At 36.7% G+C, this 27,601-nt stretch overlaps 1 protein-coding gene across 2 annotated transcripts in view; it reads right to left on the reverse strand.

Annotated features, from left to right (window-relative positions):
* DNAH7 (dynein axonemal heavy chain 7) overlaps positions 1 to 27,601 on the reverse strand; it is a 273,847-nt gene that overhangs the window by 226,006 nt on the left and 20,240 nt on the right. Inside the window, exons 4-10 of one of the 2 annotated variants that reach the window (XM_047720640.1) lie at positions 27,440 to 27,548; positions 26,531 to 26,678; positions 18,280 to 18,367; positions 17,074 to 17,254; positions 15,095 to 15,167; positions 12,560 to 12,685; positions 7,316 to 7,435 (exon numbers count right to left, since the gene is read on the reverse strand). In XM_047720640.1, coding sequence (XP_047576596.1) covers positions 7,316 to 7,435; positions 12,560 to 12,685; positions 15,095 to 15,167; positions 17,074 to 17,254; positions 18,280 to 18,367; positions 26,531 to 26,678; positions 27,440 to 27,548 — 845 coding nt within the window. The remainder of the gene's footprint in view (positions 1 to 7,315; positions 7,436 to 12,559; positions 12,686 to 15,094; positions 15,168 to 17,073; positions 17,255 to 18,279; positions 18,368 to 26,530; positions 26,679 to 27,439; positions 27,549 to 27,601) is intronic. The other variant, XM_047720641.1, reaches the window with a different exon arrangement.

The following is a 27,601-nucleotide window of genomic DNA, read 5'->3' on the forward strand; positions in this document are numbered from 1 at the left end:
AGGCCAAGTGAGCATGAAGTGTGGTCAGGGACCAGGGAGAGTAGGAGTGATTGACTGCTTTTCTCTGAGGCCACACTGAGGAGTGGGGCCCTGACCTCTCACCTCCTCTGGGGCCAGAGACTGGGAGGCCACCGTTTTCATTCTCATTTTCCAAATCTATACAGAAAGCTTTCAGGGAACAAAAGCTACCAGGAGCAAACCCAAGTGGATTATTCTGCCTGGCCCCTGGCAAGGTCAATGCAACTCCACCTCAGGCAAAGACATGTGAAAATCAGTGCCAACAGGTGCCTTACCCAGAAGATGATCAGCAAGAACAGCCAGCCAAGACCAAGTTTACTGATCAATGAGAAGTGCAAAACTCTAGCATTAGGGGAATATAGCACATAGAATTCAGGGCTTTTCCCCCATGACTCCTTAGTCTTTCAAAGTTAATTTTTAAAACTTTTTTTCTTTTTCTATTTATTTTTTGAATTTTTATTCTTTTCAACTACCATCTTATCAATTCCTTTTTAAAAATCTTTTTAGATTTTCAGTTTTACAGTCATATTCTATCCCTTCATTGTATTTAATCTTATTTTTTTATATAAGTTGTTCTTTCTTTAAAATTTTGGGATATACTTTCTTCTGACAGATGAAAATATACCCTAAACCTAGTATATGGCTTTGTTCTAGTCTCCTGCCTGATCACATTCTCTTTATTTTTTCCTTATTTTCTTTCTTTTTTCAATGAGTTTCTTATCAATTCCTTTTTTAAATTCTTTTTAAATTTTCATCTTTATAGTCATATTCCATCCCTCCATTGTATTTACCCTTATTTTTGTATATATATAAGTTTTTCTTTCTTTAAAATTCTGGGAAGCAATTTCTTCTAATAGACCAAAATACACCCCAGATCTAGTGTGTAGCTCTGTTCTATTTACCACCCTTTTCCTATTTCTTTCCCCTCCAGTTTCAGATCTCTTCTGATTTGTTTAGTGAATATTTTTCTGGAGTCATTGTTACCCTTTTAGCATTTTTTTTTCTCATTCACCTATTCTTCTCTAGACAAAATGACAAAACAGGAAAACTCACCTCAAAAAAGAAAGAAAGAACGAATGAACAAGAGGCAGGACTGACTGACGGAAGCCTAATCAATATGGACGTTAGTAAGAACTAGAGTTCAGAATGACAATTATAAAGATAGTAGCTGGGCTTGGGAAAAGCATAAAAGATACTAGAAAATCCCTCTCTGGAGAAATAAAATAGGTAAAATCTAACCAAATTGAAATCAAAAAGGCTATTAATGAGGTGTAATAAAAAAAGAGGCTCTAACTGCTAGGATAAATGAGGCAGAAGAGAGAATTAGTGGGGCACCTGGGTGGCTCAGTGGGTTAAGCCTCTGCCTTCAGCTCAGATCATGATCCCGGGGTCCCGGGATCAAGCCCCACATCAGGCTCTCTGCTCAGCGGGGAGTCTGCTTCCCTCCCTCTCTCTCTGCCTGTCTCTCTGCCTACTTGTGATCTCTCTCTCTGTCAAATAAATAAATAAAATCTTAAAAAAAAAAAAGAAGAGAGAATTAGTGATATAGAAGACCAAATGATGGAGAATAAAGAAGCTGGATAAAAGAGAGATAAACAACTACTAGACCACAAGGGGACAATTCAAGAGATAAGTGACACAATAAGATGAAACAGTATTAGAATAATTGGGATATTAGAAGAAGAAAGGGAGGGGCAGAAGGTATATTGGAGCAAATTATAGCAGAGAACTCCCTAATTTGGGGGAAACAGGCATCAAAATCCAGGAGCCACAAAGAATCCCCCTCAAAATCAATAAAAATAGGCCAACACCCCATCATCTAATAGTAAAACTTACAAGCCTTGGAGACAAAGAGAAAATACCAAAAGCAGCCCGGGACAAGAGGTCTGTAACCTACAGTGGTTGAAACATTAGATTGGCAGCAGACTTATGGCAGCCTGCCAGGTCAGAAAGGACTGGCATGATATATTCAGAGCATTAAACAAGAAAAGCATGCAGCCAAGAATACCATATCCAGCTAGGCTATCATTGAAAATAGAAGAAGAGATAAAAAACTTCCAGGACAAACAGAAACTAAAAAAAAAAATTGTGAACACCAAACCAGCCCTACAGGAAATATTGAAAGGGGTCCTCTGAGCAAAGAGAGAACCTTAAAGTAACAGACCAGAAAGGAACAGAGACAATATACAGTAACAGTCACCTTACAGGCAATACAGTGGCACTAAATTCATATCTGTCAACAGTTATCCTGAATGTAAGTGGGCTAAAAGCCCCAATCAAAAGACAAAGGGTATCAGATTGGATAAAAAAATAAGACCCATCAATATGCTGTCTACAAGGGATTCATTTTAGACCCAAAGACACCTCCAGATTGAAAGTGAGGGGGTGGAAAACCATTTACCATGCTAATGGACATCAAAAGAAAGCTGGAGTGGCAATCCTTATATCAGATAAATTAGATTTTAAACCAAACACTATAATACAAGATGAGGAAAGACACTATATCATACTTAAAGGGTCTGTCCAACAAGAAGCTCTAACAATTTTGAATATCTATGTCCCGAACATAGGAGCAGCCAATTATATAAGCCAATTAATAACAAAATCAAAGAAACAATTAATAATAATACAATAACAGTAGGACATGAAAACCCCCCTCACTGAAATGGACAGATCATCTAAGCAAAAGATGAACAAGGAAATAAAGGCTTTAAAGGACACACTGAACCAGATGGACTTCACAGATATATTCAGAACATTCCATCCCAAAGCAACAGAATACACATTCTTCTCTAGTATACATGGAACATTCTCCAGAATAAATCACATCCTGGGTCACAAATCAGGACTCAACTGGTACCAAAAGACTGGGATCATTCCCTGCATATTTTCAGACCATGATGCTCTGAAGCTAGAACTCAATCACAAGAGAAAAGTTGGAAAGAACTCAAATACATGGAGGCTAAAGAGCATCCTATTAAAGAATAAATGGGTAAACTGGGAAATTAAAGAAGAATTTTAAAAAATCATGGAAACGAATGATAATGAAGACACAACTGTTCAAAATCTTTGGGATGCAGCAAAGGAGGTCTTAAGAGGAAAGTATATAGCAATACAAGCCTTTCTCAAGAAACAAGAAAGGTCTCAAATACACAACCTAACCCTACCCCTAAAGGAGCTGGAGAAAGAACAGCAAAGAAAGCCTAAACCCAGCAGGAGAAGAGAAATCATAAAGATCAGAACAGAAATCAATGAAATAGAAACCAAAAGAACAGTAGAACAAATCAACGAAACTAGGAGCTGGTTCTTTGAAAGAACTAATAAGATTGATAAAACCCAGACAGACTTATCAAAAAGAAAAGAAAAAGGACCCAAATTAATAAAATCATGAATGAAAGAGGAGTGATCACAACCAACACCAAAGATATACAAACAATCATAAGATTGTTTTGATTATGAGTACCTATATGCTAGCAAATTAGACAATCTGTGAGAAATGGATACATTCCTAGACAAGTATAAACTACCAAAACTGAACCAGGAAGAAATAGAAAACCTGAACAGACTCATAATCAATAAGGAAATTGGAGCAGTAATCAAAAATCTCCCAAGAAAAAGAGCCCTGGGCCAGATGGCTTCCCAGGGGAATTCTACTAAACATTTAAAGAAGAATTAATACCAACAAAAACTAGAGGCCAATGACCCTTATGTACGTACACATGAAAATCCCCAACTCAATCCAACAGCATATAAAAGGAGTTATTCTCTATGGCCAAGTGGGATTGGGATTTATCTTAGGAATCAGATTAGTTCAGTACATGAAAACCAATATAATGTATTAATAAAGTAGAAAAATCCATTATTTCAGCTGCAACCCCCCCCCACACACACATTAGGCGAAATCTGTGGTATTATATGATAAAAACAGTCAACAAACTAAGTATGAAAGGGAAATTCCTTAACCTGATAAAGGGAAATTATACAGCTAACTAAATGCTGAAAGACTGAAAGCGTTCCCCTAAAATCAGGAACAAAACAAGGATCTCTGCCCTTGCAACTTCTTTTCAACACTATACTGGAGAGTCTAACCAAAACAATTAACCAAGGACAAGAAAAAAACCACACAGATAAGAAATGAAGAAGTAGAGCTGTCTATTTATATATATATATATATGATATAAAGTTTACACACACCAAAAAAAAAAAAATCATTGGTACTAATAAACAAGTTTAGCAAGGGTGCAGGATACAAGATCAGTATACAAAAAAATAATTAGACTTTATCAAAATTCAAAATATTTGTGCCTCAAGATGCCTGGGTGCCTCAGTCAGTTAAGCAACCAACTCTTGATCTCAGCTCAAGTCTGGATCTCGGGGTCATGAGTTCAAGCCCCATCTTAAAAAAAAAAAATGTACCTCAAATTTATGCCTATCAAGAAGATGAAAGGATCAACCACATAATGAGAGAAATATCTGCAAATCGTGTAACTGAGGGCTTAGTATCCAGAATATACCAAGAACTCTTAAAATTCAACAATAAAAAGATTACTCAATACAAAGTAAGCAATGATCTGAATAGACATTTATCCAAACAAGATAAACATATAGACAATAAGCATTTGAAAAGATGCTCAATATAACTAGTCATTAGGGAAATGCAAATCAAAACCTCAGTAAGATAGAACTTCACATCTACTAGGATGACTATATATAATCAGAAAGATGGATAGTAACAAGTGTCGACAAGGATGTAGAAAATAGGAACCCTCATACATTGTTGGAAGGAATGTAAAATCTAACAGACGCTTTAGGAAACACTGTGCGAGTTCCTCAAAAAGTTAACCATAGAGTTATTACGTAACCCAGTAATTCTACTCCTAGGTATCCACCCAAGAGAACTGAAAACATGTTTATACAAATTTCATAGCGGCATTATTCCTAATAGGCAAAAGATAGTAACAACACAAATGTCCATCTACTGATGAATGGATAAACAAAATGTGTTAGATCCATACAATGAAATATCATTTGGGGGGCGCCTGGGTGGCTTAGTGGGTTAAGCCTCTGCCTTTGGCTCAGGTCATGACCTCAGATCCTGGGATTGAGCCCCACATCGGGCTCTCTGCTCAGTAGGGAGCCTGTTTCCCCTTCTCTCTCTGCCTGCCTCTCTGCCTACTTGTGATCTCTCTCTCTCTCTCTCTGTCAAATAAATAAATAAAATCTTTAAAAAAAAAAAAAAAGAAATATCATTTGGCCAGAAGGAGGAATGAACTATTGATATATGCTATAACATGGATGAACCTTGAAAACATCATGCTTAGTGTTAAGAAGTGAGACATAAATGAATACATTTATACATTTATACAGAGACGAAATCATTCCACAGAGACGAAATGTTTAGAATGGGGACAGAAAATGTACTAGTGATTGTCAGGGCATGTTGGAGGGGAAATCAGGAATGACTGATAACAGATAAAGCGTTTCTTTTGGGGGGTGATGGAATTAGTGGTGATTACTGCAAAACCTTTGAATATATTATAAGCTACTGAAATGTACACAAGAAAGTGGTGATTTTATGGTGAGTGAATTATACCTTGATTTAAAAAAACAGTTAGCAATACACTGACTATGGCTGGAGGCAGGGTAGGGGTGGTAAAGGTGTAGACGATAAGCAACAGATAGAAAAAGTCACAAAGTTTTCAGCTTGGCTTGGGAATGGTCTAGAACAAGAAGAGCAGCTGGTTTGGAAGAGAGAATAACTCCCGTGACGGAAATGCTGATATTTCCATGCTGACATGACATTCAATGGGAGACATATAGTATGAGGTTAGCAACAAGGTCCTAGAGCTCAAAAAACCTAAGATCTTGAGACAGATAAGACAGATGAAATACTGACATTGTCAAGAATATAAAGGAGACTCACAAGAGTAAACACCTGAGAGGTCCCCACTCTTGAGAATAGCAAGAACAAGTACAGCTAAGAAACAAACAAACAGAAAAATCAGAGGCAACAGAGACCTAGAAAAACAGCTTCCAGAAGGCAGGGGTGACAAACCACGAATGCTGAAGAGAAGCAGAGAATGAGTACTGAGAGAAGACATCTGGGTTTGGCATAGATACCATAATTAATCATTTGCTAACTGTTTCTCCATTGTGGTAAGCTGGTTCTACCTTTTAGCCATGATAAACACATTCCGGTCCACTATTTAAAGTACAGTCAGAGTGTTTCCCTCTTAGAATCAATCAGGAAGCATTGAGAACTACAGCAAATCAATCTACAACCCTCCACAAAAATTTTCAGCAAAGGTTTTATTCTGCTCTGTACTTTGACACCCAATTTACCAAAATTTATGGTGGTAATGTATTCCTGGACTATAACCCGAAGTTACTGATCAAGAAAATTTATCGGTTTTACGTCCTTAAGGGGTCATTTTCTTCTCTGTAATTAATTATGGGGTTTCATTCTACAACTCTCATCTATTTTTTTATGTTAACTAAATACTAATATTAAATAAAATTCTAAAGTTCTTTCAAGTGACTTCAGACAAAGAATTTGATTCTAAAATATTGGAGGAAAAAAATAAAGATGCAATCTTAAGCTATCAAGATGTATCTCTAAGTAACTTATGGAAATCATGAAACCATGCTGGAGTTTCATGCCCTCTGCTATCTGCAATTTGAGCTAATTTTAACATCCTATTTATAATAACTCAATAACCCATGATAGAAACATTTTCCTGTATTGTCTCAGAGCACATTGTCTGGCACCTACATCGGTAATTATCATATGTGACTATTCCATTTTTAAGAGTCGAGCCAAGATGTTTAATTATCACTTGATAAGTCTAACCTCTCAGCGTGATCATAAACTCCTTTAAAGAATATATTTTCTGCACCTAATCATGCTTTAAACTTCCTTCATTCCCCATCCAAAAGCAAAATGAAAGAGGTACAGTGCCTTAAATGTATTAATAGTAGATGTCGAATATCTAGCAAATGGATTAGTTGACAATCATTCTCTCCATCGTATTCAACCCCTCTCACAGAGCAGAAGCAGAAACCAGACATTGAGAGAAAAAAACAGTATAATCATTTTAGTTCCTGCACAATCTATGCTGTGTAGAACATCTGGATAGACAGTACAGACCAATTCAGTTAAAGACACTATACTTAGTTCTTGAACAGAAGTAATTACAAACTTGTTAAAATCAGATTTTCTAAATGCAGTTAAAATATAGTTCCCCGCCAATAACATTTTTAAATTTGTGCTTTCCTCCATGAAATTTTAAAACTTTACATTTTAAGGAGAGTCTCTTTAGCAGATTCCATGTGTTTCATGACAATGGCCTGAAATATTGACAGTTCTAATGCATCCTGGCGATTATGAAATTCTTCTACATCAACTAAACGTAATTTTCTGCAAGACATAAAAATAAACAATAATTAAGGCAGGAGATTTTTTTGCATTAAATATTTTTGTTAACGGATCTCAAAAATATAATATTCCTCAGTTTTATCATTAAAATTTGTGTTTAATAAAATTAAATATTTAAGAACATGAGATTTTTAAAATTTTAATTTTTAAAATAATGTAATTAAATTTGATAAGAACACAACATAAGATTATGAAACATTATTGTGAAGTAAAACAGAGTTGAAATAACTGGGATTTGATAGAAAATTTAGACCGATTTTTGCTTTCAAATTGGAATAATTGCAACAGGAAAAGAGGTAAAGCTCAAAGCTTAAGAAAGCCCACTATATCTGAAACAAAAATTGTACCCACTCTGGAAAGAAAGTAACCTTGCATTTTAGGGAGCCATGTAGTAAGGGAATTCTCACACCTGATTAAGTCCTAATATATCAGTCTTTTGATCCTGTCTGGTTTTGACTTTTTTTTATTATGTTCAGTTAGCCAACATACAATACATCATTAGTTTTTGATGTAGTGTTCAAGAATTCATTATTTGCATGTAACACCCACTGCTCATCACATCACCTAGTTATCCTATCCCCCCACCTCCCTCCCTTCTGTAACTCTGTTTCTTTCTTGGAATCCAGAGTCTCTCATGGTTTGTCTCCCTCATGACTTTTAAGAAAACACAGTGCTTTCTCTAGTCAACAGTTTCCCACACACCTACTTTTCTGACTACAGTGCTATGGATCTTTGTTATGTATATGATTTACACATTAAGAAGTTTCTGTTGTGGGCTCTATGCTGGATGTGGACCCCAATTCAAAAAAAAAAAAATTTCTGTTGGGGAAATTGGACAGCCCCATGCAAAATAATGAAATTGAACCCTTATCTTATACCATACTCAACAATGAACGCAAAATGGATTCAAGACAGGAATGTAGGACCTGAAACCATAAAACCCCTAGAAAAAAACATGGGTGATACATCCCTGGACACGAGTGTTGGCAATGATTTTTTGGATCTGATGCTAAAAGCAAAGGCAACAAAAGCAAAAAATGAACAAGTGTCACCACATCAAACTAAAATGCTTCTGCACAACAAAAAATCAACCATTAACAAAATGAAAAGGCAATCTATTGAATGGGAGAAAATATTTGCAAATCATATACTGAAAAGGGGTTAATATCAAAAATTTATAAAGAACACATACAACTCAACAGAAAAAAATCTGATTAAAAAATGGGCAGAGGTGGGGCGCCTGGGTGGCTCAGTGGATTGAGCCGCTGCCTTTGGCTCGGGTCATGATCTCAGGGTCCTGGGATCGGGCCCCGCATAGGGCTCTCTGCTCGGCAGGGAGCCTGCTTCCTCCTCTCTCTCTCTGCCTGCCTCTCTGCCTGCTTGTGATCTCTCTCTCTGTCGAATAAATAAATAAAAAATCTTAAAAAAAAAAATGGGCAGAGGATCTGAATAGACACCTCTCCAAAGAAGACATACAGATGGCTAACAGGTATATGACAAGATGTTCACATTACTAATCATGAGGGAAATACAAATCAAACCACAATGAGATTGTCACCCCACACCTGTTAAAACGGATATGAAAAAAGGATAGGAAATAACAAGCGTTGGTGAGAATGTGGACAAAAGAGAATCCTTGCGCACTGTTGCTGGAAAGGTAAATTGGTATGGCTGCTACGGAGAATAATACGGCGTTCCTCAAAAAGTAAAGAATAGAACCACCAGATTATTACGCACCAATTCTACTTCTGAATATTTATCTGAAGAAAATGAAAACACAATAAAAGAACAATGTATGCCCATGTTCATTGCATTATTTCTAATAGCCAAAACATGGAAACAACCTACATGTCCATTGACGGGTAAATAAAAGGTGGTGTACGTATATACACAGCGGAATATTATTCAGCCATAAAACAGAATGAAAGCTTACCATTTGAGACAACATGGATAAAGCCTGAAGGCATTATGCTAAGTTAAATAAGTCAAACATAGGAAGACAAATAAATACCTTTGTAAACTCCTATGTGCAATCTAAAACGACAAAAACTGAGCTCACAGACATAGAAAACAGATTGGTGGTTGCCTGAGGCAGGGAATGGAGGGTGGGCAACATAAGCTTCACTTTCTTAGACATCTTCCTTTTATTTTTATTTTTTTTTAAGATTTTATTTATTTATTTGTCAGAGAGAGAGAAAGAGCACAAGCAGGGGGAGAAGCAGGCAAAGGAAGAAGCAGGCTCTCTGCTGAGCAGGGAGCCAGATGTGGGACTTGATTCCAGGACCCAGGGATCATGACCTGAGCCAAGGGCACACGTTTAACTGACTGAGCCACCCAGGTTCCCAACATCTTCCTTTTATATTCAACTACTGTAATTCCTAGCCCGTGGTAATTTCCACATATATGTACCCACAACTATACATACATCTTCATATATGCACACTACTTTTCAAGCCAAAATGCCCATATGCTATGTAGGCTGTGACTGTATTACAGATGCTCTCTCTGACATTCAGTGGGCTCTGTCAAACTCACTACTGAAGGACATGAACTTGCACATTCCATCTACAAGCATCTCCTTTCAGCTTTCCACACTCTTACATTTTTGCAGTCGTTCCGATGACTTTTGCATTACCTTTCTCCATACCACTGCCTCACATAGAGAGGTCCTATACTTTCAACACCTGCTGAGAGTCAGGCCAAACACTTTTCATCTAGAGGAAGGATGTCCTTTATAGTCAACACTGGCTCCTACTCTGAGAGGCAGTGCTGCTGACTGCCCGCCCCACTCAACATTCTCATAGAGTGAAAATGACTCATGTCTACGAGGGCAACATTGGAATTGGTGGAGTGCTCTTCCTACCCACAGACTGCAAAGCTTCTTTCTCATTTGTCTTCACCCCAGATGCCCTGAGGTTTGCTTCAGTCGCTGCTACTAATACTTCTGCCACTATGACCATGGACAACAGGTTTGGGCACATCCATTGTTTACTGTTTTTTTTTAATCTCAACTTTGTTCTGTTTTTCTTCCCCTTCATTTTCTCGTCTCTTGCCTCCTGACATTGGCCAACAAAGTCTAGCCCGTTATGGACAATACTAGGCACGGCAGCCTCACCCGCCTGCATCCAATGCAGTGTATCCTGGCAATTCCATACAGATCCATATCTATGAATGGATATAAAAGAAAACAACACTGGCGGTGTTGTAAAAATGAAATATATACATCACTGTATGAAAATATCCTTCGTGAGAGTGATACTATACAGTGTGACCTCATGACTGCATGCATAATTAAATCATGGCCAAATTCAAGCAAAGAAATCCACATTATACAATGGAAAGCTGAAAGATGTTCTAACAGTATTCAGTCTGACCAACAAAAGCCATTTTTATGCTATGGATATGTGTGCCTGTGTGTGCATACACATATATACTTGATAATATGAATACAAATAAAAATAATGAAAGATATCCCACTAGATGGTTATCATGGGTCTTTGGGCTGGTGGAAAGGAAGGCAGAGATGAGGAAAAGAAAGGCTGGGGGAAGTCAGGCAAAGTAAAGACTGGACTTAAAAAGTATATATGATCACATTTACATGTTTATGTAAAGTTACATATGTAGTTGCATATTTAATTAAAATTTGTTTTTAAAAATGCAGACAGGAACAGAGTGAGGGAAGCAGCACAAATCATTCTACCTGTGAGAAAACAGAATGCCAGGAAGGACAATGGGTGAAGAGAGAAGCTATAATCAGATGGTGGCAGAGCCCAGGCAAGGAGCTTGGCTTCCTAGAGCAGATGTCAGGGGTAGGGTTAGAAAGGTACGCTAAAGAGCCTAACTCTGGAAGGAGTTCAGAGAAGTTGGTCGGGGAGGTGGCCCTAGGGCATGTCCTGGGGTTTCCCAGGGTGGGGCCAAGAGCTTCCTTCTGCCACGGCCATAGCTTGAAAGACCGTAGCTTTCCTTCTGCTGGTTTTGGGAGGCAAAAAAAATGTGCCCACTTGCTGCGCCCTTCTGCCCACAGAATACATAAAGTAGAAACCAGGAGACCCTGGAGAGTGGGTCACTTGTCACCAGGGCTGCAGTTGTGGAGGTTGAAAATGTTGGGTTGGGGGTGGGTAAGACCACCTGGGACACAAGGTGCCTCCTCTGGCATAAGGCAGGACTGATCCAGGTTCTGAGGTTCCTGAAGGAAGGCCTTCTTTAAGAAAAATAAATATAGATTTGTATTACTTTTGCATTTTCTAAAACCATGTCCATGGGTGCATGTTGCTAGGATGCCCACCAGTGCCTTAGAAGAGGTCATGCAAGGGTAGGGGGAAACATGAAGTAGCAGCTTCTGAACTGTGTGATCAATGGTCCTCAGCCTGGGGAGCAAGCATGTCAGCTCCACGGCGCCCACCAGCATCCACGGCGCCCACCAGCATCCACATTCCGCTGCGCCAAGCACTTGCCGACGTGTGGCTGTACCGTCCCCACTGTGACAAGGTCTACGAGGTGATGCCTAACTTCCTGCTGTCACCCAGGAACTTTAACTCATGCCATATTTACTAGGTTCCTAACCATCTAGATGACTGTAGCAACTAATGGTCTGTGGGATTTAAAACAAAGCACGACAATATAGACCCTTAAGAGTTATTACCCCTTAAAGTCTGCATGGTAATGAGGTATGGGATCGGGGGAGGGGGAGAATTGAGTTAGAGGTCAAAGACAATGTTCATGATTTACTCTACCTCTACATTGCTGATTTAAAACCATGTTTGAATACTGATGGTTAAGTTTGTAGTTATTTTTTTTTTATTTGCAGTTAAAATAGTAAAAGAAACAATTAAGATGTGACAAAATAGCTTTTATTGCTCTTTTAAAAAGAAGCTCAAGGGGTGCCTGGGTGGCTCAGTGGGTTAAAGCCTCTGCCTTCGGCTCAGGTCATGATCCCAGAGTCCTGGGATCGAGCCCCACATTGGGCTCTCTGCTCTGCAGGGAGCCTGCTTCCTCCTCTCTCTCTCTCTGCCTGCCTCTTTGCCTACTTATGATCTCTGTCTGTCAAATAAATAAATAAAATCTTAAAAAAAAAAAAAGAAGCTCAAGAAGGCCAGAAATACTCACTTAAAAGTCCCATGCCACAAATCTAGCACAGCCAACATTGTAGGGTTCAATGTGTTCAAGTGATCCTTAATATAATTGCTTGCAGCTAAAAAAGATTTCCTCCAAGGTTTTGGAAGAACTTCCATTCTGAAAACAAAGAAAAAAGAATCAACTATATCTAAAAAATCAGAACAAAGCATTGTCATGCATACTTTCTGAATAATAATAGCTTCCTTTTTTTTTTTTTTTTCTTTAGAGAGAGAGAATGGGGGAGGAGGAGCAGAGGGAGAGAGAGAACTTTCAGCAGGTTTCACGCCCAGCACAGAGCCTGACTTGGGACTCAAACTCATAGCCCTTAGATCCTGACCAAGAGTGGGTTGCTTAACCCACTGAGCCACCCAGGCACCCCAGTAATGGTTTCACTTTAATAAAAAGTATTATGTATCCCTGACAATAATAACAAAATACCTAATTATGTATGGAAGATACATAAAGGCCATACTTTCTATGGTCTAAGCCATATAATTTTAGAATAATTAACACATGAAATTATACTGCAATCCTTTTTTTTTTTTTTATTGATTTATTTGAGAGAGAGTTCATCAATCAGGGGAAGAGGAGCAAAGGGAGAGGGAGAACCAGGCTCCCTACTGATCAGGGAGCCCCACACAGGGCACAGTCCCAGAACCCCAAGATCATGACCTCAGCTGAAGGCAGATGCTCAACCAACAGAGCTAACCAGGCACCCCTGAATCTTTTTTTAAAATTTTATTTATTTGGGGCACCTGGGTGGCTCAGTGGGTTAAAGCCTCTGCCTTCGGCTCAGGTCATGATCCCAGGGTCCTGGGATCGAGCCCCACATCGGGCTCTCTGCTCGGCAGGGAGCCTGCTTCCTCCTCTCTCTCTCTCTCTCTGCCTGCCTCTCTGCCTACTTGTGATCTCTGTCTGTCAAATAAATAAATAAAATATTTTAAAAAAATTTTATTTATTTAAGTAATCTCTGCACCCAACATGGGTGCTCAAACTTACAACCCTGAGATCAAGGGTCACATGCTCTTCTGACGGAGCCAGCCAGGTGCCCCATAGACTTGAACCATAAGTTAACTTGAATCATAAAGTAACTATTTTTCCTTTAAATATTTGGTCAAGTTCACAAGTAACTCAAAATGATCAAATAGAAACAGTAACCAACTTTTTCTCATATATGTCTTGAAAGAGATAATTTCAAGACACAAAAAGTTTAAAATTTTTTTTAAACATCTTAAGTATTGCATGGATCACTGGGTATGGTGCATAAACAATGAATTTTGGAACACTGAAAAAAATAAAATAACAATACAAAAAAAAAATATATATATATAGTCCAGCCTACCTGTGGAAATCCCCTTCAACTTAACCTCTGTTAATGTGTAAAGGACACTTCCAAAATTACCGATGCTAAGGTCCTTATTTGAAGACATTTACTCTGTAACTCCTTTGACATGCATAGTCATCCTTGATACATTAAAGATATGCCATTTTCATCTTTCAGAATGTATTTAAACCTCTATATTTTATGCCTACAATTTTTTATTCTCATGATTTTAAACACTGAATCTTGCTTTATTATGTATAAGCTTAACTCGGTTTTTCAATTGTAGTCATACCACCTTTACAACTACAAAAGATGATTTTGGTCCCTTCGCAGGAGAAAAGCTGTTCTCCACTTAGGATATGTTGGAAATGACTGCATAATTTTTTCTTGCCATTATAGGAAAACAATCTGAGGCACTTTTAAATAATATGAAAGAAGCAAAACTGATATTTACTAAATCATAAAATTGTAAGCTCTATTCTTCAAACTATTTAAGAGACTTATTCCTAAATGGGATTTAGGGATTAGGGAAAATGCATAGCGAGTCTACTTTTCTATTATGTGCCCTACATTTTAATCTATGTAATAAATTGCAATATGTTCTATATACACACATATTTTCTGTAATGTTCCCAATATGATTTGTGCATTCCAATTGCCATCACGTTCTTATATCCCTATTGCATCCGAAGCCTGTGCTAATAGCTATGGAAATACAAGGATCTGGGGCACCTGGGTGGCTCAGTGGGTTAAAGCCTCTGCCTTCGGCTCAGGTCATGATCCCAGGGTCCTGGGATCAAGCCCCGCGTCGGGCTCTCTGCTTGGCGGGGAGCCTGCCTCCTCCTCTCTCTCTGACTGTTTCTCTACTTGTGACCCTCTCTCTCTCTCTGTCAAATAAATAAAAAATATCTTTAAAAAAAAAAGAAAGAAATACAAGGATCTATATCAGCTTCTTAACCAGGGTACTTATGTTTTAAGCACACACGTACCCATCTGTCTGTCTGTCTACCCATCTACCCATGCATTTGTAAATAAAACATATTAGGGCTTAAATACACAAACTTAATAAGAATAATGACTTGTATAAATGAAGTATATAAGTTATAAACATATATATGAGAAATATAATCAGTGTATAAATATATACACATACATAGGAACAGTCATACAATTAATATTCTTAGAGAAACTTAATCACTTACTCTGCGCGATGGGGTGGAATTTCAGCTGTTTTTTTAACTTCTTTTTCCCTAGGATCTTTCAAAACAAAATCAACTAAAAGAAAATTGAAAAGTTCTGATAAACATCCTTATATTAATTATGGCACATTTCCAAGCAATTGCAAAACTAATTCCACTAAAATCAATTATTTAAATTATGTTATTTAAAATAATGGAGCAATTTGTGCATATATCAGACAACAAAAATATTTATGAGAAAACCCGTGATGTCTGTGTCTTTGAGAGTATATGTTCCCTTTCTTTAACAACAGGTTCCTGTTATTTCATTTGAAAATAATAATTGGTTTTATTTTTTTTTAAAGATTTTATTTATTTATTTGACAGAGAGAGATCACAAGTATGCAGAGAGGCAGGCAGAGAGAGAGAGGGAAGCAGGCTTCTTGCTGAGCAGAGAGCCCGATGCGGGACTCGATCCCAGGACCTGAGATCATGACCTGAGCCGAAGGCAGCGGCTTAACCCACTGAGCCACCCAGGCGCCCCAATAATTGGTTTTAAAATTACATTTTCCTTCATAGCTATTCTACCAAAAGTAGTTTTCATTGAAGGCCAACAATAAAGAATCATAGCAGTTTCCTTTCACTGAGGAAACTTACCATGTTGCTTTGTTCTCTTTTAAATTGCATAAAAACAATCCTGTTATAAAATCAGTAAAGGGAGCTGCTTCTGCTTCTGCTTCTATCTTCTATGGTCATTAATCCACAGTTAATTCTAATTTTCCTACCTTTAGGTGCTCTTTCTAAAATGCCAATGTTAACACCCCTCTTCTTAAAATCCTTTGGTGACTCTGCTTTAACTCTGAATGCTTTAAAAAGGCATTGAATGCCCTTAAGATTCTGTCCCCTTCCCAAATGCACTCTATGCTTTGCCATCACAGCTGCTTGCAAGCCTGAAGAGTCTTTCATGCGTGTCTGCCACATGTCACACCATTTTCTCAGGGTGCGCACTGTCTCATGTTTGGTTTGTATTTCAAGACAGTTCAGGCACCTCTAGAGTTCTTCCTACCAAGTCAGGCATGAGCTTCTGTCCCTTACAGCACATCCTGTTTCCCTCCTTCTCGAGCCTACCGCTCTACTTTGTAATTAATGATTTGTCCCTCTCCCTCATTTCCACGATGAACTCCTTGGAATCAAAGATTTGGCTTTTTATTTTTACATTAGCAGGACACTCAATAAGAGTCTTAAATTAAGTAAATGCCTTCCTACCCAAAAGGTCCCCAGGCAACTCCAAAACATGAGGATTTCTCCAGCTTTGAATACAGCATCAGTTAGACCAGTTTTACAATCCCAGTTAATTGGAGAACTTTTTTTAAAGTATAGATTTAATTTATAGTTTTAATTCAGATGGACTCAGAAATGAGTACATGGAAAATGATTTTGATGTTTAGTCAGTCTTAGAATCTAGTGGTCTATACCAGGAATCAGCAAACTTTTTATGTAAAGGGCTTAAGTATCAATATCTTCAAATTTATGAGCTACAAGGTCTCCATCACAAATACCCATCTCTGCTCTTATAGATCAAAAGTAGCCCAAACCATGTGCAAATGAATGCGTAGGATTGTACTGCAATAACACTTATTTACAAAAACAGGCAGTAAGCCAGACTCGACCTGTGAGCTGTAGTTTGCCAACCCCTAGTCCATAACAACAATTTTCAATTAATCACCTTCTAATAATGATAGCAATAATATTAATGTCAATTAAGTAATTAAATTTTAGAATTTCCTCAGTTCTGGTTTTTACTGAGTGGATGTAACACTATCAAAAAAAAAAAGATGGATTTAAAATTTTTTTGCTGTACTTTATTAATGAAACTTGCCTAAGATCTTAAGCAATGAAATAGCAATGCAAAAAGCAGAATAAATATATGAATAGTTTCAAGTATAGGTATTAACTTTCAGTTAATAAGACATACTCAAATTAGAAAACAAATACCGATTTACCTATGGATTTTTTTACACTAAGAAGATAATCTTCTCTCATTTCATCAGATAATGCAAGTATGCTGTTGGTGAGGACTTTCAGATGTTGGGGGACTAAATTCAATACATGCTCTAGCCAAGAATCTTCCATTGGGGCTACATGGTCTGTATCAATTCCATGGTGAATATAATAGTAATATCTCTGCATAAAGAAGATGGAGAAATATAAATGTGTTTAGTTCTGTAGTGAAAGAAGTGTGTTCATCAAAAATCAAAAAAACAAAAACACCTACTGAGCAAAATCAAAACTTTAGGCGAAGTATTTACAAATCATAAAAAAGTATTTTGTGTAATTCATGGAGGCATTTTTTGAGATCCCCTAAATTAAAAAAAAAAAAAAGGATAGTTCATGAAAATTAAAGCTCATCTCAGTTCATAACTACAATGTAAAATATCAAATTATATTACCAAATATATGATGTACTAAGAAGAATACATGCTGAAGTAGAATTCAGTGCTTTATAAATGTGTGAAAATGTCATAGTTTTTATCCTTTTATTATTGATAATCAAGTCAATCTTACAAGCTACAAGTGAATCAGTAACCCTATACATAAAGCTCAGAAATCTATGACAGGATTGAGGAAATCTCCAATTGACTAATAGTCCATATTATAATTTTACAGCTACTATTAAATGTGTACATAAACATTCATTTTAAGACATGTTAGTATTTGTCTAACAGACATTTAACTTTGGTATATTTTCATAAAGTTTTACATGTCACTCATTAGAAAAATTTTAAACATCCAAGTATTTTTTCAAAATACTTCCAAATCAGCAATGTTAGTCTTCGATATTTATATTTTTAAAAATTCTTCTGTATTCAAAATACTAGAATAATTATATTTTTAAGTAGGTTAATATGCTCTGTAAAGTATACTTTATATAACTAAGAGAATTTCTCATAGAAGAATAAAGACGTATAAAAGCTTACAAGACCGAGGCTCATTCTAACAAAGGGAGCTGGTAAATGAGATTTTTCATTGTTGTCTTAGATGGCAAGGGGGAAAATGATTTCCCCCCATTAATCCCATAGAGCAATTTTGTGGAACTCCATATTTACTTCTACACCAGAGAGGAGCACAGGGTAAGCTCAAAAGTTTAAAGGCATCTTCAAGTGCTTCCTTTACATTCAAGTATACTGACAAAAGAGACAGCCCATTACCAAAATGTCTTTCTCTATTGCAGAAGTGGTCAGTTTGGGAAACGTGCTTTCATCAGGACTAGGTGAGTCTAACCCCGCATCTTGTTGCCTAAGAAAATGATAAACACACTATTCAATTATACAAAAGGGCAGTTAGAATATACATCAATGGATATACAGTTGACCCTACAGTACAGTGTTGTAAATTATTTTATGATTTTCTAAATATTTTCTTTAGTTTACTTTATTGTAAGAATACAGTATATGATACATATAACAAAATATATGTATAAAATGACTGCTTATATTATCAGTAAGACTCCTGGTCAACAGCAGGCTATTAGTAGTTAAATTTTTGTAGAGTCAAAAGCTATACATGAGATTTCAATTGTGGCAGGGGTCAGTGTCCATAACCCCCCTAAGTTGTTTAAGGGTCTACTGTCAAAACACCAGGACTGTCTCTACTAAATCTTAAGAAAAAATGAATTGTTGAACATTTTATTAATAGTACATATAACATACATTTGTTTGATACCACATTCCACCCAGAACACTTTCTCTTTATTTATAGAAAGACAGCTCTATTGGAAGTGATTTGCAAGACCAAATCCAGAGGTTACATTCTTCTTGATGAGCTTTATCTATTCTTCCTCATTACTCCAAACTCAAGCTCTCTCTTCTTTGAAATGTTATAGGAGTATTCTTGCATTATTGCTAAAATATGTATGGTTATTTATAAATAAGGGATTTAAAAGAGCACTGATGGAAAAGATTTTTAGTTTTCCCAAAGACAGGTACATTCTTGAAAAGATCATTTCTCAGATATCTAGAGATATACAGTATAAGCTAGCAAAGAGTGACAATTTATATGTTCTCATGTATTTATTACTGCCTGTCTATAAATGGGCAATGTTGATAACTGTAATTAAATTCAAACTCTATACAAGCCACATTTTTTAAAAATCAAGTCTTTATTTTTTTAGAGACTCCACTTTAGGAGGGGCAGAGAGCGAGTGTGAGCACAAGCAAGGGGAGCAGCAGAGGCAAAGAGAGAAGCAGGCTCCCCACTGAGCAGGGAGCCCGATGAAGGATCAGGATCGATCCTAGGACCCCGGGATCATGACCTAAGCTGAAGGCATGTGCTTAACCAACTGAGCCACCAAGGCGCCCCTACAGGCCACATTTTGTGACTTCTTCTGGGCACTACTGTGGAGAAAGACATAGGTCACATCTTCACGAAAAGTAAGTTGTTCTGGGATAGCTTTAACTTCCTCATCATTGAATGCATCAGGCTCTGGATCCCGACTTCATCTGGGGTTACAGGTCAGTGATGCTGTGTAACAAAACAGTCCCTCCCACTAACAGTCTAGTGAGTGAAGATTGGAGTTTTATTGAATATCCATCTAAGACACGATACTAAGAAGATGCCAGGATGCATCTTCTAAATTATTTTGTCTTTTGCAAATCCAGGAATCAAATATTTTGTGAACTTCACATTCTTTTCCATTATATGGAAGAGAAAAGAGCCAATGCAATGTCTCCAGTAATGTCTCAGTTTAATTCAGTACATAGTAGGTGCTCCATCAATGTGTATAAAATGAGGGAATACGAACATAAAAGCAGCAGTGGAAGATCTTCAAGGTATTCTGTAGTTGGAATGAGAAGGGCTGACTATTCTAACTACAAAAGTAGCCTTCTCGTTATTTTGATTGTAAAGTGTTACTAATGGGACAGTAATGGACCTCAGGAATCAGGACACCTGCATACAGACTCTGCCACCTAAAGTGTATGACCCCAATAACTGGTAGAATTTGATGTTTTTTAAAGGCAGAAATGCCCATGTTATTTACCTTGCTGAACCCGGAGAATATAACAAGCTTCATCCTCCGTATGAGTAATGCCTGCCTGAAAGAGTGCAGCACGGTCAAGAAAGGGAAGAAGAAGAAGGTTGGGGGCTATGGGGGCAGCTGCAGAAGTTTTTGCAGTCATCACAAAGATCCTTTCAGCTTTAAAACTCTTGAGTCAATCATTCTGTGGCTACAGGCAAAGATTCTACTTGCTGGAAACAGTAATAATAAAAACCTTTTTTATTGATCACCTAGTTAGCCCCTCAATAGTTTCACATACATTATCTCTAATCCTCACACCTATTGTTAGATGAGACAGAGAAATTATTCCCACTTCACAGATGAGAAACTGAATTTCAGATTCAGTAACTTCCTCCTTGTCATGTACTTAATTAAGTACAAAAAATAAGGATTTGCCCATCCACATGTGCGTCCAAACTGCCACGCTCTTTCCAGCAGAACAATATTCCTTTCAGAAATAAATCAATATAGGAGATATTTCACCTGACTAAAGAGAAAATATGGTGTACCTTATTTCCTGAAAATGAAAAAACTATATTGATTTTCTCTTTATTAAATCAATAGTGATTTTGAGTCAAGACGGTAGCAAAAACATTCCTTTTTTCACGTTTCCTTGTGAACATGGTAGTAATTTTAACCAACATTGTAAAGAGACTAGAGAGTCATCAGCTGAGGAGATATTTCAACAAATTTTTGAAACATGAGAAGAAGAGAGAGGACAGATAAAATGGGGTTGAAAACACATGGCCCATCATTCATGCAGGAAAGTGACCAATCTGCCTAGGAGATCCTGGTCTTGTAGTCTAGCAGGTACTAAAAGATAAAATTAGTAGAATGGCTGAAAATAAGGAAGTTATCTGAACTTTATGCCAGCAAACTAGACAACTTAAGTGAAAAGAGATTCCTAAAAAGCAAAAGCACCAAAGTTGACTCAAGAGGAAAGAAAATCTGAATAGATACCTATCAAGTTAACTAATTGAATTAGTAGATAATAATCTTCCCACAAAGAAAACATCAGGTTCATATGGCTTCAGAAAGTCTATCCAGGGGCCTCTGGGTATCTCGGTCAGTTAAGCATCCAGCTCATGTTCTTAGTTCAGGTCTTGATTTCAGGGTTGTCAGTTCAAGCCCCACACTGGGCTCCATGCTACGCACAGAGACTACTTTAAAAAAAAAGTTCTGTCAAAGAAGGAATAATACTAATTCTACCTAAACCCATTCAGAAAACAAAGAAAACACTTCACAACTCATCTTGAGGCCTAAAGCCAGACAGGACAATAAAAGTACACACCCGTATCATTCATTAATATAGACCTAAAAATTCTTAAAATATTAGCTGATCAAATCCAGCAACACACAAAAAAGATTATACATAATGACTAAGTGACAGGAATGCAAGCTTTAATGTGAAAAGCCTTTAATGTAATATACTATATGAAAACATTAACGGATAAAAACCAAATTCTTATTTCGATGGACCCTGAAAAAGCAATCGACAAAAATCCAGCACTCGTTTTATGATAACTAACATCTCTCGGCCAACCAGGAAAAGAAGGTATCTTTTCCAGCCTGATAAAGGGTATCTTAAAAACTTATAGCTAACATCTACATAAATGTGAAAGACTAAATGTTTTCCACTAAGACTGGGAAGTCGACTATCACCAATTCTATTCAACAATATACTGAAGAACCTAATAAGTGCAAAATGAGAAGTTAGAAAAAAGAAAGGCATCAGAAATGAAGTAAAACTATATTTGTAGACAACATAATTGTATACACAGGGATTTCCATGGAAGCTTTTAAAAAGCTGCAGAACTGGTAAGCAAGTTTTAGTGAGGTCTTAGGATGTGAGATATTTATGTAAAAATCTATTGATTTTTCTACATACTGGCAAAGAACAATCAGAAAATTAAATAATTCCATTCACAGCAAAAAATACTTGAGATATTTTTTAAAAGGAGATTTTTTTAAAACGAGATTCATACATTAAAATACAAGACACTGCTAAGATCAAAGAAAAAAATAAATAAATGAAGAGAAATAACATGTTTATGGGCCAGAGGACTCAGTATTGTTGACAATTATCCCAAAATTGGCCTACAGATTCAATGCAATTGGCTATTAAATCGTAGGTTGTTGTTTTTTTTCCCAGAGACTGACAAGCTAGTCTTCAAATATGTATGAAAATGCAAAATACTCATGATAACCGAAACAATTTTGGAAATGGATAATAAATGCTGTGGATTTAAACTAATTTCAAACTTGACTATAAGGCTCAAGTGAACAAGACAGCATGGTAGTGATGTTAAGATGAACATATAGACCAGGGGAACAGAAATAGAACCCCTCACATGGTCAAATGATTTTTAACAAATATGTCAAGGTAATTCAGTGGGAGGCTGACACATTTGGCTATCTATATGGAAAAAAAATCAAACCTCAACCTTAGCTCATACTATAGATATGCCATTAAACTAAATCATGTACCTAAATATAAGAGCTAAAACTATAACCTTCTAAGAAAACATGGGAGAAAATCTTGTGATAGGAAAAGATTCTTAGATAGAATTCCAAAGGCATCAACAAAAGAAAAAATTGATAAATTGAGCTTCCTTAAAATTGAAAGCTTTTACTTTCCAAAAAGTACCATTACGAAAGTGAAGAGATAAGCCACAGACTGGAAGAAAATATTTGCAAATGATAGATCTGATAAAAGACTTGTAAAGGAAATATATCAAGAACTCTTAGAATGTATTAACAAAAAGATAACCCAATTTAAAGATGGGCAAAAGACTTAGACATTTCAAAGAAATTATATGAATATCAAACAAACACCAGAAAAGACACTTATCATCATTAGTCATTAGGGATATACAACTTAAAACCACAATGACATAAAATAACACATCTACTTGAATGGTTTTGGTTTTGTTTTGCCTATTCTAACCAAAGTGTGGGCAACGTTGTTGAAAAACTAGAAACCTCTTCTTACACTGCTTGTGGGAATGTAAAATGGCATAGCCACTTGGAAACAGTTTAGCAAAGTCTTTGAAAATTAAACATATCCTACTATACAATTGAGAATTTCTACACTTTGGCATCTACCCAAGAGAAATGAAAACACATATCTACAAAAAGACTTGTGTTCAAATGCTCATAGCAGCATTTTCAAATAGTCCCAAACCAGAAACAATAAACAAAATGAAAGGATTTTAAAAGCATGCATATTGTAGGATTCCATTTAGTCCATTCCATTCCATTTGAAATTTTAGGAAAGATAAAACAATAAAAACAAAACACAGATCATTGATTGTCTGGGGCAACCAGTGGCAGAGAGAATTAGCTGAAATGGGAATCATTTTTAACAGATGATAAAAGTATTCTAAACCTAGATTTTGATTAAGGTTGCACAGCCATCGAAATTTACTGAAATTCATTCAATGTACATTTAACCTGGATTAATTTAGTGGTATGTAAACTACAGCTCAGTAAAGCTGTTTTTAAGCCTATCTAGAAGGCTATAAAAATAAAATGTTCAGGAAAAAAAAAAGAGGTGACAGAGTACAAATATAAATTACAAATAAAATAATGACAACTAGAGTGACAAAGGCTTCTCATCAACAGTAATACATGCCATGGTGGCTACAGTTGAAAGTACTATTTTGTATGATTGAAATTTGCTAAGAGAGTAGAACCTATGCATTCTTACAAAAAAAAAAAATGCTGAAGATGTGAGGTGAAGAATGTGTTAATTAACTTGATTGTGGGAATACTTCTACAACATATACTTATACTCTCACATTGCAAACTTTAAATATGTCCTAATTTTATTTGTTAGGGCACCTGGGTGGCTCAGTTGGTTAAGTGTCTGCCTTCAGCTCAGGTCATGATCCCGGGGTCCTGGGATCAAATCCCGCATCAGGCTCTCCACCCAGCGGGGAGTCTGCTTCTCCTTCTCCCTCTGCCCCTCCCCCTGCTTGTGCTCTCTCACGCTCTCTCTCACTGTCAAATAAATAAATAAAATCTTTAAAAAAAGTTGTTTTGTCAATAATACCTTAATAAAACTGGAGGGAAATTGTACATGCCAAAAAATAATGCTCCCAATGTTTTTCAATCTAATGTTTTCAGATATAAGGTAAAAATTAAGATTATCATTTAGTTTTGTAGCCAGCTTAGCCATTAATTCAAGAGTAAGGACAAAACACAGAACTTTACAGAGATGAAAAATCTCAACTTTACACCTCATAGATCCTCACTGAAACAACCACTGGGGGGTGAACTTCAGAGGAAAAAAAAAGCACTCAGAAGTGAAAACTTCAATGCAAAAACAATTTTCTAAAGAATTAGAAACACATTAGTAACCCCAAGTGTTAACTTAAGAAAATCAATTATGAGGAATTTAAGGACTCAATAGAATAAAAATATTATAGAAATATTGGTAGAAATAAAACAAATGATCACACTGAAAATGCAAAGGAAAGTTTAGAGCTAAGTGAGAGCAGTCCAAGACCCCTTTGTGTTATTCAGGAGAAGACAGATAAAAATTGAATTTTAAACTTTAAAAAGAAAAAATTAGGGACGCCTGGGTGGCTCAGTTGGTTAAGCCAATACCTTCGGCTCAGGTCATGATCCCAGCGTCCTGGGATGGAGTCCCACATCAGGCTCCTTGCTCAGCAGGGAGCCTGCTTCTCCCTCTGCCTGCCTTGTGCTCACTTTCTCACTCTCCCTCTCTCTGACAAATAAATAAAATCTTTAAAAAAAAAATTATAATAGGTGGCTTTAAATATTATGGTAACCACTGAAAGAACAGAGATATTTGATAGCTTTTAGGCCAATAGAAAGGGAGAAGAGAAAATTCAATTCAATAGATAGCAGAAAAAAAGAAAAATGAAGTAAAGGCAACATAAAGTAAATAGAAAGTACAAAATAAATTGGTAGAAGCACACATATATAAGAAATACCAACAACTATAAATGGGATTGGATGTTCTATTAAAGTACAGAAACTCTTAAGATTGAATTCCATATGTCCATCCATATCCTGTTTATAAAAGGCATAACTAAAAAATGACATAAAATGCCTAAAAAGAGACTAGATGTCTTATAACACAAGAACAAAGATAATCTGAAAAACCAATACCATTCTATAAATATCAGAATAAGACACATTCCTTTCGAATGCATAGCCGAGCTCACAAAAAGAAAGGAAATACTCAGAAGTTTAAAAAAAAAAAAAAATGGAATGGCAATCAGCAAAAGCCCGAAGCTATGGCTACCTTCTAGGGTCCGGCCATAGCCTTTAAAGACCCTATGAATGAGGAGATCAGGTTCTGAGTAGAACTGAGTGAAATGGAGAATTCAAAGAGAACCCTGTGTGATGGTAAAACCCAAGATGGGCTCTATCTTCACCCAGAGAACGACCAGAAATGACAGGCACGGGAAGTTGTATCAAGAAAGACCATCTGTCTTGACCAGATTTCTGGGTAGAGAAAAAGTTGCTTCAAAGACTTTGTAATTAGAGCCTATCTGGTCCACAGCTTTGGGTTTTGATTTTACATTGTTTGTGGGTTGTGAGAGTGCTTCATCCAAAAAACTGATAGAAGTGAGCCAAGCTAGTAAGATTCTAGTGGAGACCAGGAAAGGCAAACTCCAAACCCTCTAGCAGAGGCACCCACAATCCAGCTGCACAGGGCTCCCCCCAAATCCCCTTGCCTTTTGTAAGCACAGAGCACCCACTGTATTCCCTTCAAGATCATGGGGTCCGTAAAGCCCCACATGAGGACCGGAAGACCAGGTTCTGTGAGCGAGTTACTTAATGCACCAGGTCATGAAATTATGTCCACAAATAGCCATGTGTGGGCCTTGAGAGTCATAAAGAAAGAATGTACCAACCAACTAGCATGCAACAGTGAGGAAAGAGTGAGGAGGAGTTAGTGACTTGTGTCTGCTCTGCTCTTCATAAATGGACATCCAGCTCACACCAGGTAAGCCTGGCCCTGCTCACACTGCTGATGGCTTCACCCCAGTTCCTTTATTTTTAAAGACGAGGAGGCCCCCCCAATGCCAGAGAAGCTGCTAGATCACCTGAGCTGGTGAGATGGGGAGAAAGAGAAAACTGCCCCATACCCTTCCACCAACCACAGTCGTTGCAACCACAACTCCCAGACATTGTGCTCTCCCAGCCAACCTCAGAATTCACACCAGCACCGCTTCAGCTCATGGTATTTCAAAGAGGGACACCCGTCACAGGGTGAAGCTCCAGATTTCATTCTTTATTGGTATGACCTCACTCCAACAAGGCTTTAAGGCATTCTTAGAGATGCACAGAACTTGTATACTTTTAGATAGAAAGTTCCCCAGTGCTCTCACGAGGGTCACACACACTGGTGAGCTTACACAACTCACATAATGACGTTAACAAGAGTGCTTCTAAAGTTTTCTCGTTCTTTATGTAGAGATTTGTTCTTGGTTTTAGTAGTAGACGGTCCAGCATAACTGTCCTCAGTTTGGTCCACTATTTTGCCCTTTTTTCCAAAGTGTTCCAGGTACTCAGCTTCAATTAAAAAAAAAAAAAAAAAAAGCATGAGTTAGTCCTCTAAAAAATAAGCTAAACCATGTGGGTGGTTAGAATAAAAGGCTAAAGCACCTTTCAAGAAAACACTACACACTTTAAGTTCTCAAGTAACCATAGGTACAATTAATTTTCTTTTATTAGGAAGTTAAACTACTCTTGTTTTATATCATCATACTAGAAACTTTCGATTATTTCAAAATATTTAATTAAATTTATATTTTGATTAACATGCTAATAAACCCTAATTTTCAATTAATTTGCATAGAGCCTTCCTAAAATGAAGATTAAAATTATTATTAAAAACAGAACACAAAACTACGTCAGAAAATTTAAAGAACCATGATGAAAGAAAGTTAATATTCAATGTAATCAATCTAATGAGTCAAAAAAATAAAAAGTAAAAAATATTAAAATGACTAATTTGGAAGCAATATTTGCAACTTATTAAAATACTTCTTACAAAAAATCTTCTAAGTCTGTTGTAGAGAAGTCTGACAATAAATCAAAGTTTTAATATAAATGCCCCCCAATTCTGAAAATATCACCTTTTATAGCCTTTACAACAGCCTGAGATAATTAAGAACTAGAATTAATTATTTTATGAGGGAAAACATTTGGGATAAATTTTTCTACTTGATATAAATGTCATTTCAGTTTTACAATTTCACTACTCTCAACTAAATGTTATAATGATTTTTTTTCCTCTTGAAAATTTCTCTAAGTTGGAATGAACTTCTTACCATATGACTGTTCGTTTTTAACACTAAACGGTTCTGGAATATCATCGTCCTGTTTTATATTCAAATGGAATGATGGAGCTGCCTGCTGCCACTGGGGCTTTGTACTCACCTGAAACATGAAATTTAAATAGCATTAATAAAACAGGATCAGGGGAAAAAACC

Source organism: Lutra lutra, chromosome 3, assembly GCF_902655055.1.
Source record: "Lutra lutra chromosome 3, mLutLut1.2, whole genome shotgun sequence".
Classification (NCBI taxonomy): domain Eukaryota; kingdom Metazoa; phylum Chordata; class Mammalia; order Carnivora; family Mustelidae; genus Lutra; species Lutra lutra.